Below are 13,882 nucleotides of genomic sequence, written 5' to 3'. Positions count from 1 at the left end.
TTTTATTATGTGGCATGACAATGGAAACAGTAATTCTCCTGACTACTTCCATGATTAAAATGAGATTCAATAATATATGTGAAAGCACTCTGTAAATTATAAACTTTAAGTTATAAGTAGTACTCCTATCATATTAGAATGATAAAACATTCCTAATTGCTCATAACAGGTAAGTAAAATGTTTCTAGGAAGTTATAGCCTACACTAGAGATTTAACTAATCTTAAAAGAAATAAGTCTTCTGACATAACACAGAAAGATTCAGTGGTAGCACCTAACATTCAGTAAATCATGTACCTGTCAATGGTTAGTTTACTTAAAAGTTTAATGAGTGATATATTTCTACAATATGCTGAATTTTAGAAAAAAATCACTTTTGTAATATAAATTATTTATTGCTATTTTTGGACACAATTATTGGCTATCTATTAATACCAACAACATGATTAAAACCTGCTACTTTAAAATAGCTTCAGAGTTAAATTAGTACATGTTTCTTAACATTGTCTTAATTCTCCTGAGAAACTAACTTAGGCATAGCACCCACATAAAATTCTAATTTGTTTGAGTCAACATAAAAGAAAATCTAATCAAAATGGCTAGTACAACAAAAGAAAACTCAATGTCTTCTTAACAGCTTAGCTCTAAATTAAAACATACATGTTCAGCCAACGGAGAAGTAACATTTTGTACTGTCAAATAAACATTCATCCAAGAATGTATGCATTCACAGAAATTAAAATATTATTGAGAATTAAAATGTTACCTCTATTCTTATAAGAACAACTAGGCTTAATGTACAGTAAGCAGTCAAAATTACATTGAATAAATGACCTCAATTGGAAAAATCTTTCTTCAGAAATACCAATACTATATAGAAAAAAGAGAAGCATTCCTTTTCATGGCAATACAAATTCACTTTAATTTATGATGAAAATAACCACTAGAAAAATACTTGGTGAATGCACTTGTATTCAAGTATGTATTTATTTTTTAGGACATCTAGGATAATATATAACACAACCTCCAAATAAAAGATTTAACCAAAAAATATTCAGAGAAGGACCACACCATGAAATTACTCTTGTTCCTGTATCTTCTGCTTTTTCTATTTTTACATCCAACAGCATACATTTCTAATACCTACAAATATCCCTTGACATTTTATAAATATCCTTCTAAAAAATTTTAAGAACCATACAGGTAATTATAATTTAGTTGAAGTATGGCAATGATCTTAAAAAATGTCACTTAGTAGGAATAACTTACTAGGTTCAATGAAATAAAGGTAACTTTAACTAGGTATCTGTCATTATCAATAAACTACTGAAGTCCCACCCAAATCTTGTAGTTAAGCATTCTTTTTCAAGCCTCAGTTCATTAAAATTAAACACAAAAATTTTAAACAACAAGCTCTTAAATAAACAGTTTCTGATATTTTAAAAAAGCCAAAACCAGTTTTATTTTTCCTTGGGGGATTAAAAATTTTCCTACATGATGTTGACCTCCAGCTTTGTATTTCTAAGAACTACTAAGCTAAATTTGAATAGAAATTATTTCAGTATTCTATAGAACTGGTTTTAAGGTTAGGACTGACTGGTTTTTCTTCTCAAGCTCTATTGAAAACCTCTTATTCAAGCACAAATACACCACCAATAAAACACACTGACTTAGATATATTTAAATAAACTGAAGCAAAATTACAACCAATGTTCCAACATATGCTTGTGAAATACTCAGTATTTATTTCTGTTTATTTTTACTTTTTGCCCTGTCATTGTTCATCAGATTGGACCTAGCTTTGGCTACCTATTAATAGCCCTGGTCAAAATACACACGAACGGAATTCACTTAAAAAGAAAAAAGAAAGATGGTAGCGTAACTCCAAGATTATTTTTTTGTTTGATATCTCTTAACACAGATAGTCAAGGACCAAAGCTTTTAAGTATTACATAGCTAAAGACAAAAGACTATAATGTTCTCTATCACTGAGGAATATATACAGAAGCACCAAAAAATGTAATTATGGCCATAAAAGATCTGATTTCCAAATCAGTGAGTATCTGGGCAAATAACATAAGAAAACTAAGAGTGTCATTTTTTTCTCTCAAAATTCCAACACTATACAAAATAAAGAATACGGCCAACATTATATAATAAACCTAAAAATCATGATCATGTCTGGGTATACAACTCTTCAACTGAAGATTAACCACAGCATTCAAAATTACCAAGGAAAAATTGAAAGTCAAAAAACTCACTTTATATAGTATCTTGCACCTTCAAAAGTGTATGCTTCTTCCCAGCCAGTAGGCAAATCTAAAAAACATACATATATTACAATTAGTATTACTTCAATGACATAGCAAAATAACTATTTTAACTATTCGTTTTCATGATTAGCTATTTTAAGTAGGTTTCTAACAAAATGTAGGACTAGCAATAAAATTAATAGCAGATATAATTTCATTTTTTTGAAAAATGGCAATTCAAACTTAAAGTCACCAGAAAAAAATCAACATTAGAGATTATCTAACATAATTATACAGTCTAATGATCACAAAAATCAAAAGGAAGCCTTCTAAATCCCAAGTAAAATACCTATGAATATTTGGCAAAAAGCCAAAACTGTGCATAAGAGGAAATGTCTGCTTCTTCTGGGGAATACTGTGTCTATTTAAGACCATATTTTTCAGCTTCATAAATGAATCCATCTAGGAAGTGTCACCGCTAAGAAGGAAGAATTTCCTAAGTACTTAATTAGTGGGAAAGAAATCTGACACCAAATTCTTCTGTGGGTTTCTATATGCTTGAGTCCTGACTTTAAAAAATGTGACGTTCCAAGTAATAAACTTGGAAATGATTCAGGTGACCAATGGTATCTTTATGTGCTAACATATTACTTATGAATGACAAGTGGTTTGGATTTAATCATAATACCACTCTGAATTAAAAAGCCATTGGTGTGTGTACAAAACCACAGAATCCAAGTAAACCAAACCAGAAAAAAATTAATATGAAATCACCTAAGAGAATAAAATTTTTCTGTGGTGTGAATGTTATCAAATCTGTGCGGGTAGTTAGGACACATATTTATATTACATATAACTGAAATAACCATAATTCCATAGGATGAGGCTAATTTAAATACCACATTGTCTTTTATGAAATAAATTTGTTACTATCCACAAAAGCAAAGAGAACATCAAAGTTGAAGTATGTATGCAAAACACTAGAAAGGTATGTTGAAGCAAAAAGACTGCACTGGGGATTAAGAAATATGATGGTGTATTAGTCAGAAACGTCTTTAAAAAATGTAACCTCATCATGCTTGCTATACCAGCCTTCCCTTACCTCCTCCACCTTTTTGCAAATTTGGAGACATTAGTCACTTCACAGATTCCCAGCATTTAATAGAAAAGGCAGGTTTGTTCAACATGCTGGCAACTTCAACAGATTCACAGAATCTCAGAGTTGGAGAGAAAGTACCCTGGAGAACAGTTCGGAAGGACTGCTGAAACTGGCCTCACCTTGGATCCAAACTGTTCTCAAGCCTTTCCAACCACCAGAAATAGAGGCAGGCCAGTCAGGGAACACATGTTACATTTCAAAGACAAACAAGTTTCATAAATGTAAACACAGAATGACAAAAGAAAGCCAGACCAGCACTGAAACTACACGGAGCCCTTCTCCAGCTCAACTCACATTTAGCATTCAAACAAGCTACCAAAGCCACCAGAGAGATCCGCTGCCCCGCCGGCCCCCTCCAAGCCGGGCGGCGCGCGTGCCCACACACGGGACACCCCCTCGCACCCCCACCGCCTCCTGGCGGTCTGTGCAACCTCGGTGCCGCTGCCGGGGACTTTGAATCCGGATCGCGAGCAACTGCGGCTGCGAATGCCTCCTCCGGCTCCGGCTGCTCCTCCCGCGGCAGGAGGGAACGCGCCAAGCGTTTCCCGAGCCGTTCCCTGTCACAGAGAGGATCCCAGCACCCCCGGACTCCTCTCCTCCTCCTCCTCCATCAGCCACCTACCCACAAGTCCCACCTAGGAGGAGGAGGAAGCTGCACGGCAGGAGGCAGCTCTCCTGGGGGTGGGGGAGATGTGGAGACGTTATCCCGGCGGGCGAGTGGCAGGGTCCCGGGGCTGCAGGAGGGCAGTGGGGAAGGGCTTCCTAAAGGCTGCTGGGGGGTGAGATGGGAGCTGGGGGTGCGGGGGACATCAGGAGTGGCCGTGGACGGAGAACTCAGGATTCCAGGTCTCATGGAGGGGAGAGTCGGCCGCCCTAGGCGTCGGGGGTGCCCAGGTTGGGATGGGGGAAAGGGCGCAGAAAGAGGGCGCCGTCTCCCAGCGGCGATGAAAGGCTGAGGAGCAAGAGGCGCCCAGAGATCGGGAAGAACTCCAGGCGCGGAGCCCCCGCAGCCGCTCTACCTGCGGCCGCCCCAGCCGGCCTCCGCCCCGCCTCGCCGCCTCCCGGGGCCCGCGGCTCGGGGCAGGTTGCCGGGCGCCGGGCGGCCCGGGCTCTGCCGCCTCCTCCCGGCGGAACCCAAGTCCGCTCGGGCCCGGCGGGGCTCGGCGTTACCTGTGCTCTGCCGCCGGTGTCCTGTGACCACGGCCTCGCCGGTGACGGGGTGCAGCCAGGTGGTGCTCTTGGCCTCCTCGCTGCAGGGGAGAGAGAAGGGGCACAGATCGAGCGTGAGTGTAGAAGCGCGGGCGAGTCGAGGGGGCTGCAGGGGCACAGACCCGGGCGCTCTCTCCCGCCCGCGCCAGCCTCCTGCCCTCCCGCCCCCTCCGGGCCCCCGCGCCGTCGCCGGTTCTTTACTTGATGAAGAAGACTCGGCCGCCCCTGGTGATCCCGTACGTCCAGGACCGGGGCAGGGAGCAGATCCACTCCAGGTTCAGATCCGCCGCCATGTCTGATCCCCAGCCGCCGCCGCCGCCTTCTGCTGCCGCCGCGGCTGCCGAGGGAGGAGGTAGCGAGCGAACGAGCGAAGGGAGCGCAGGGAGCGCGGATCGAGCGCGGCCGGAGCGCGCCTCCCCGGCCCGGCGCGCCCCCGCGCGCGCCCTACCCCCTCGGGCGGCGCCCGCCCCGCCGCCCCGGCTGGGTCCGGCCCGCGTCGCCGCCCCTCCGCATCGTCCCCGCCGCCGGCCGGCCGCCCCACCGCGCTCGGGGGATGGGCGAGCGGCGCCGCGCCCCGCGGCCAGACCCCTCCCTCGGGCCCCTCCCGCGCTCCCGCCCCCTCGCCCGCGCGAAGGTTCCGGGATCGATTAAAAAAAAAACAAAAAACAAAACCGCGTCCTGCCCCCAGGGCTTTGCCCCGAGGCTTCCTATCCCCAGGCGCGGTTCAAAGAGAGAGAAAGAATCCTCGAGCCCCTGATTTCTGTCTTTGAAACAACAAAAACACTGCATCTGAGCTTTGCTTTATAAGAGCTATTGCATATCTGAGAGATTGTTCAAATATACATATCGTTTTAAAATAGAAGGCTGTTTTTATTAAAGCACAGGGTAAGGCTTTTCCTGTTTGTGTGTTGTGTGCCCGCTATCAAAGGTTTGACTAGTTACGTGGACCCGTGAAATAGGAGTGGATTTAGACTTGACAAAACAAGTTTTTCTCTTCCTAGGCTCCTTAAGTCATATAATGTTTTCTAAAATAAAAACTTGCCTTTTTGTCTCATTTGTTTTTAAAGATTCACTTATTATCAATGTGCATTTCTGCTTTCCGGTCTCCCATACATTACAATGATAGCTTACTTTACAGAGTCCTTGCAACAGTGTATATTTTTAAATCCCCCACGACAATCCTATAGATACTATTATAATCCCCATTTTACAAATAGGAAAAAATGAAGTTTAAAGAAACAGTGATTTGCCCACAGTCATAATAGTAACTGGCAAAGCCTGTGTTGGAGCCGAGCTAGGGTTTCAGAGTCTTGTTTGTATAACCACCTTGCTATACAGGCATGCCTCGTTTCATTGCGCTTCCCTTTATTGCTCTTTTTATTTTTTACAAGTTGAAGATTTGTGGCAACCCTACCTGGAGCAAGTCTATCAGGGCCATTTTTCCAACAGCATGTGCTCACTTTAAGTCTGTGAGTCACATTTTGGTAATTGTCACAATATTTCAAAATTCTTCATTATTATTTTCTCTAATCAGTGATCAGTGGTCTTTGATGTTACTTTTGTAATTGTTTTGGGTAGCTAGGAACCACGTCCATAAAAGACAGTGCACTTAAATGTGTCAGCTCTGACTGCTCCATGGACCAGCTGGCTGTTCCCCAGTCTCTGTCCCTTTCCTCAGGCCTCCCTATTCCCTGAGACACACAATTTTGAAATTAGGCCAATTAATAACCCTGCAGTAGCCTCTAAGTGTTCAGCTGAAAGAAAGAGTGCCATATCTCTCACTTTAAATTAAATCAAAAGCTAGAAATGTTTAAGCTTACTGAGGAAGGCAAGTGGAAAGCCAAGAAAGGCCAAAAGCTAGGCCTCTTGCACCAGTAAGTTAGCCAAGTTGTGAATGCAAAGGAAAAGTTTTTGGGTTTTGGGTTTTGTTTTTTTTTTTGGGGGGGGGGGTTTGTTTTGTTTTGTGTGAGACAGAGTCTTTCTTTGTTGACTGGGCTAGAGTGCAATGGCACCACCATAGCTCACTGCAACTTCAAACTCCTGTGTTCAAGTGATCCTCCTGCCTCAGCCTCTAGAGTAGCTGGGATTACAGGCATGAGCCAAAAGTTCTTGGAGGAAATTAAAAGTGCAACTTCAGTGAAAAGAAAGCAAAACAGCCTTATTGTTGATATGAGGAAAGTCTTGGTGGTCTGAAGAGACGATCAACCAGCCATAACATTTCCTTAAGCCAAAGCCTAATCCAGAGCAAGTCCCTAGTTCTGTTTAATTCTATGAAAGGTGAACAAGCTGCAGAAGAACAGTTGGAAGGTAGCAGAAGTTGGTTTTTGAGGTTTAAGGAAAGAAGTCATCTCCATAACATAAAAGTACAAGGTCAAGCAGGAAGTGCTGATGGAGAAACTGCAGCAAGTTATCCAGAAGAGCTCACTAAGATCATTGATGAAGGTTGCTGAATTAAACAACAGATTTTCAATGTAGATGAAACAGCTTTCTGTTGAAAGAAGATGCCATGTAGAACTTTAATAGCTAGAGAGGAGAAGCCAATGCTTGGCTCCAAAGCTTCAAAGGACAGGCTGACTTATTAGGGGCTAATGCAGGTAATGACTTTAAGTTGAAGCCATTGCTTATTTACCATTCCAAAAATCTTAGGGCCCTTAAGTATTGTGCTAAATTGACTCTTCCTGTGCTCTATAAATGGAACAACAAAGCCTGGATGACATCACATCTGTTTACAGCATGGTTTAGTGAAAACGTTAAGTTCACTGTTGAGACATCACTCAGGAAAAAAAAATTCCTTTCAAAATATTGCTGTTCATTGAAAATGCACCTGGTCACCCAGGAACTCTGAAAGTTGTTCAAGGAGATGAATGTTGTTTTCATGCTTGGTAACATAACATCCATTCTGCAGCTCATGGATCAAGTAGTCATTTTGACTTTTAAGTCTTATTATTTACAAAATACATTTCCTAAGGCTATAGCTGCCATAGATAGTGATTATTCTGATGGATCTGGGCAAAGTAAATTGAAAACCTTCTGGAAAAGATTCATCATTCTAGATGCCATTAAGAACATTCTTGGTTCATGGGAGGAGGTCAAAGTGGCAACATTAACAGGAGTTTGGAAAAGTTTGATTCCAGCTCTCATGGATTATTTTGAGGGGGTTCAAGACTTCAGTGGAGGAAGAAACTATAAACATGGTGGAAATAGCAAGAGAACTAGAAGTGGAGCCTGAAGATGGGACTGCAGTCTCATGATCAAACTTGAACAGATGAGGAGTTGCTTCTTGTGGATAAGCAAAGAAAATGGTTTCTTGAGATGGAATCTACTCCTGGTGAAGATGCTATGAACATTGTTGAAGTGACAACAAAGGATTTAGATATTATATAAACTTAGTTGATAAAGCACTGACTCCAACTTGAAAGTAGTTCTACTGTGGGTAAAATGCTATCAAACAGCATCGCATGCTACAGCAAAACCTGTCGTGAAAGGAAAAGTCACTCAATTGTTGCAACAAACTCCATTGTTGTCTATTTTAAGAAACCAAAAAATTTGCATGACTCCTGCTTTTTGCCACAGTCTAGAACCGAACACACAATATCTGTGATGTATGCCTGTAATTAAAAAATAAGTCTTGTCCCCTCCCCCTCTTTTGTTCTTTGAACAAGGGCAGATTTCACTGCAATTGAGATCTTCGCCTTTAATACCACCTAAGAGTACTTGCCTCTTCTCATTGTCGGCCACACTTGGAATTGCTTATGCATCTTTGCAGCAAAATGACTCATGTCAACGGATACACAGTTCAATAATAATAGTACTACTTAGTATTCTTTTATAGCACCTTTTTCTGACCAGTTTTGGGTGCTTCAGAGGCATTATCTCATTCGTCTTCTCAGTAACTCAAAGAGGCAAATAATATTTTTCAACATTTATGGAAACTAAGGCACGGAAAGGGTAAATGACCTTGGCCAAAGCCTTATCCAGCAAGTCAGGTGGGGCCTGGATGAGAATGCAGTTTCACTGGACTTTTTCTCCCATACTCTAATTCCCCAAGGCCATTCTGTCTTCAGTGAAAAGGAGTCTGCAATTACTGCTATAATTTTCCTGTCCATCTGCATACACAGAGGAAAAAAATAACAGCACTTTAATGTTTTCTCTTTTTGATTCTTTTGCATTCTCCTCTTTCACTTCACTACTTATTCTTGACTTCTTATCTCCTGCCCAGTCTCTGGAAAAAAATGACTTTTTTTTTTAATCAATGAATAACTAGCAGGAAATGTTCCACATTAGCATCAGTGGTCACTGAATATAACATAGCAAGAAAATCAAGAGCTATTGCCTTTCTACTGTGCTATCATTACAAATGAAAAAATCTAAAGCGAATCTTTTAACATCATCATAACTTTGGAAATCTAGTACCAGTTAGTCTAGCTATAGTATTTGACTTTTTGACTGGATATTACTGGGAAGTCTGTAAGTTGATCATATGCTGTACTGGGATTGCTTTTAACTCTGAATCCTTTGATATTACAAGATTCATTAGTACAAAGCATATTTTCAAAAGCAATGTTCACTTAACAGAAATGTGGATGTTAAGAAATCATATTCACAGTTCTTAAATGGTAATCTAGAATCTTATGTACAATTCTATAATATGCCCCCAAATTTAGGAAAATGAGTAAATAAAAACTTTTGTGACATATTTACAAAATGAGGCATGCTTCTGATTTGAGGGAATAATAGCCTAATGTCTTTCGGGAGCCAATAAAAGAAGCCCCATATTAGAATGTCGAGCACTCTGAATAATTTCCACTCCTAATGAATGAAATTATATTTTTCTTACAATCTTCCTAGAATGCCCTTTCTCTGTCTTTATCCAGTTCTGCTCTATCATGCAGTTGTGTGTACGTGTGCACCTCCTGCAGTGTAGTGGGGCAGGAATCATACCTTTGCCATCTCTGAATCTCCACATCTTTAAGCCAGCACAGGAATGGTTAGTAGTGAATTTAATTTTCTTCCCAGTGCTTCGACCTCCCAACAGAGTTATTTCTCAATAACATAGCCCCTTTTTATTACCCCATACCTCTTCAATAACTGACTCAGACCTAAACTCATATCTAACCTCTGCTTTTTATTGTATTTTTTTTCATATTTCCATCCTATGAGACTATTCAATTTCTTATATCATGATCTGCCTTTTGGAGAAGTATTATTCTATGACTATCACAGTAGATCCAAAAAAAAGAGGAGGTTTTAAGTACTAAGCACTAAAAATAAACGTCACTCTCTTTATACATAGAGGAAAATCCTTGTTCTAGAGAGCTTATGGTTCGAATAAAGCAGAAAAATACACATGATGACAAGAAAAACTCAAAATTAAGTTTCCTAAAATATTTGAAGGAAAAAAGAAAGAGAATAATTACTTTTAATATTAAGAAACACCTATGATTTATAGTTATTGATGTTTATTAAAATCTACTAACAAAGTTTTGTGACTTTATTAGGTTGACTTGCCAAATATATTTGTGATAACCTATATTTTGTTACATTATTGGCTCACAAAATAAAGAATATTTTAAACAGCTGCTTTAACTTTAGTCAACTGTAAGGTGTTATATACCATGAAATGTCTATAGTGAAGGGCGAAAAATGTGATCCAATTAGCTTAGTGGAAATCTAGGCAGAAAGGCTAGAGAGTAGGAGTCCAAAGCAGGGAAGAAAAATAATATTTGGAAGTCAATTTATTAAGGATTTGGATTTTTTTTTCTGTTAAGGAGTAAACTGATAGAGTTCAGATAAAATTATTCCATTCACTTGGGTGTGGTGGCTCATGCCTGTAATCCTAGCACTTTGGGAGGCCGAGGTGGGAAGATCACTTGAGGTCAGGAGTTTGAGACCAGCCTGAGCAAAAACAAGACCCCGTCTTTACAAAAAATAGAAAAAATTAGCCAGATGTGGTGGCACATGCCTGTAGTCCCAGCTACTCGGGAGGCTGAGCCAGGAGAATGGCTTGAGCCCAGGAGTCTGAGGTTGCTATGATGACGTCACTGCACCCTAAACAGGGTGACAGAAAGAGACCTTGTCTCAAAAAAGAAAAATTATTTCATTCATTCATTCATTTAACAGCCATATACTACATAGGATCCCTTCTATGTGCCAGGAATTAAAAGATTTGGCCTGCTTTGGGCAGCTTAGAAAGGGAGATAGCTATGTAAATACTTAAGCATAGTGTGGGAAGTAGCATCTCCATCCTTGTCATAGAATATAAATCTTCTATGATGGTTGTTTTCAGGGGTGAACCATGAACTATTCAAGGTCTATCTTGAACAACAGTCTTTTAATGTTGATGATTTGGAGTGCTCTTCAGTTGTGAAAGGTGAGAATTGACAGAAATACGCAGCAACACTAGTTACTCTGCTGCTAGTGGATCCCTTGTCTGCAGCTGGGGTTCTAGACTAGGTTTAGGGCATCTGCCTGGAGCATGGAAAATAAGAGGGAAGGTGACAGTTAAAAATGTTTTCAAGGAGCTTGCATCTGAACTCATGGACTTCTTCACATTAAACCCTCTTCCTTTACCCTAGTCGAGGAAGTTCTAATTATCTACTTCTCCCTTTGCTGTAAAAGAGAATGATCAAAATTCAAATGGCAGAGTATTAAGAAAAGAAGTACGTTATAATGCAGGAGCAGGGAGCAGGGTGTGACGGGGGAAACATAGAGTCAGGAGTCCTGGCTGGATTTTGGTCTTGCCATTAATTAGTTGTGTGACTTTGGACAAATCCTTTAACCTCCACTTCCCACTCAGACCTCTGGGTCCTCACGTGGAAAACAAGGGCATAGGTCTATTTAAGACATTACATGTGACACTTTTTTCCTCTAAAGTCCTGTGCCTTTATGGGGTGAGCACTCCAATGACTAAAGTTGGGGATATCTTCTCACCATGAACAGACACAACTAAAATGCCTGCTCTGTAGAATAGTTTAGGATTTTCTGCCACTCAGATGGCTTGTTGATATTAATAGAAAAGTTTGGGAGGGCAATTTACACAGTTTTTTCACATGCACTATGTATTTTACAAAGGGCTCTGTAACACAGACATCACACCGTGTTACAAACAAGAAAATGGGGTCTGCAGAGATGTTATATAACATAGCCATTAAGTGGCAGACTTAGGGCTGGGACCAGGTTCTTCAGACATTAGATTTCAAATTCAGTCTGCAAGGCATTCTCTTCCTAGCCAAGCTTCATGCATTGTGTGCACTTCCTCACCCCAGTTAGTCCACTGTCATTGGTACCTGCTCTCATTGTCCCACTGCACCTGCTCTTCAGGTCACCAGTGTCCCCCTGTAGGCTACTAAATCCAGTGGATGTTTCCATTTCAAGCTTTCCTGACCTCCTTTTTGTATTCACATAGTCACCGCTCCTACCCCTTGAAACTCTCCTCTTTTTGATTTCATGGCACCACTTCCTTGTGTTTCTCCTCCTGCATCTTGTGGCAGTATTTCTCAAAACGGGCTTTATAGAGTACCTGTAGCCAAGTCACTGGGGAAGCTTATTTAAACATTGATTCCAAACCCATTCAACCAGAACTTCTGAGAGTTGGACCAAGGAATCGGCATTTAGTAAGCGCTCTGGTGATTGTTACATACACTAACATCTGAGAACCACTGCCAATATGATAATAATACCTAAATCTATATTTCCACCCTAGACCTCTCTCCTTAGTTCTGGACAATACATCACATTTCCTTCCAGACAAGTTCCTTCTGCAACTCTTCTTCTGGATATTCCTTAACTGCTTCAAACTCGACATGCCAAAACAAGTCATTTTTCCTCCAAATACTTGCGATCACCTCATGTATTACTCTCTTAGTGAATGGTACCATCATCCCACCAAATACCCACATCAGAAACTTCAGAATCATTCTCCCACAGCTAGTTAGTTAATAAATTGTATTAATTGTCCATTAAATATATCACGAAGTTATCTCTTCTCTATTTTCCATACCCTAATATGAGCACTCATCACTGCCACCCAAATCATCTTTTTGAAAATGCAAATCTAATTATGTGCCTTTCTTGCTTAAAATCCTCTAATGGCTCAAAAACCTTACAGGATAAAATCCCAAGCCTGTTGCTTATCATTTGAGGCCCTTTCTGATATGAGCCCTGCCAGCCTGTGTGCTAGCCATATAGGGTGGCCTACTGCTCTGTAACAAGCCAGGCTCTTTCAAGCCTCTGTGCATGCAATTGTCTCTCCCTAGAATGCTCCATTCCCTGTTTATGTAACAAACTGCTACCAATGTTTAAATTCTTAGCCCCAAAGTTACTTCCACTAAGAAACCATCCCTGATTCCTTTGTACCAACCTGGTTACTCCTTCCACCATGTTCCCATATCTTCTCTACCAAACTGATGTTAGTTTATATCCTATTCTCCTCCTTAAACTTCCTAAATGAAACATTTTATTTATCGTTATCACCTAGTTTCAATAAATATTATTGAAGCAAATGAATAATAATACTTACATTTACATAGTGCTTTATATTTTACAAAGCACTCTATATTTGATACTTATTTCTGTTTGTATTACTGTGACCTGCCAGTGAGTTTTGTGTCTATCCTCTCTTAGATTTAACACTCCCTTTAGCTTTTTATAGACTGTCCCATGTAGAGGAGAAAAAAATGGCATAGGCTCAAGAGCAGCATAGCAGTGAATGAAAATAGCTGCTTTCTATAGAGCTGTCTACCTGGCTTAAAGCATACTAAGGATTTGTGGTTATTTTGAGTGAGACACTGAAGGACAGAAAGAATTCAGCATTATTAAGTTTAAAGGAAGGGATCTATGATCCTTCCTTTAAATATAAATTCTTCCTAGGGAAAGTAATATTGATAGAAGTAATATGTAATACTTAGAAAAACCAAATAATATACCTAAATGAACTGGGGGGGAAATCTATGTAAACTTATAATCTCTATTGATACGTGTAGCTGTAAGTGACAAAGGTTATCAGATCTCGTGCCCTAAGCCTAAAGGATATACGAAAGAATGAAGGAGACTCATTTTCTCCCCCATTGTTAGCATTTTACATAGTACATGGGTACTGCCTAAATAGACTATCCTTATACAATGTTTTGGGTCATTACTTGCTTAAAGCAAGAATTTTTTTTCCATCTGACAACTCATATCTTTTAATAGAAAATTATACATATACACACTATATATATATATATATATTTGATTTTTAACCAATTTTCCTTAGTTTCCAATTC

The 13,882-nt window shown here is 40.2% G+C and overlaps 1 protein-coding gene across 7 annotated transcripts in view; it reads right to left on the bottom strand.

The window, feature by feature from the left end:
- The window catches only part of PLEKHA5 (pleckstrin homology domain containing A5), a 230,602-nt gene extending 225,630 nt beyond the window's left edge, over nt 1–4,972 (bottom strand). For 4 of the 7 annotated variants that reach the window (XM_069491515.1, XM_069491518.1, XM_069491514.1 and 1 more), the window contains exons 1-3: nt 4,821–4,924; nt 4,581–4,660; nt 2,261–2,318 (exon numbers count right to left, since the gene is read on the bottom strand). In XM_069491515.1, the coding sequence (XP_069347616.1) occupies nt 2,261–2,318; nt 4,581–4,660; nt 4,821–4,912 (230 nt within the window). In that variant the 5' untranslated portion in view covers nt 4,913–4,924. Of the gene's footprint in view, nt 1–2,260; nt 2,319–4,580; nt 4,661–4,820 lie in introns of all 7 variants that reach the window. The other 3 variants (XR_011235770.1, XM_069491517.1, XM_069491519.1) reach the window with 1 other exon arrangement.
- Nucleotides 4,973–13,882: the final 8,910 nt, after the last annotated feature.

The sequence above is a fragment of the Eulemur rufifrons genome, chromosome 16 (genome assembly GCF_041146395.1).
Source record: "Eulemur rufifrons isolate Redbay chromosome 16, OSU_ERuf_1, whole genome shotgun sequence".
NCBI lineage: Eukaryota > Metazoa > Chordata > Mammalia > Primates > Lemuridae > Eulemur > Eulemur rufifrons.
This window is presented reverse-complemented; position numbering and strand designations above follow the sequence as displayed.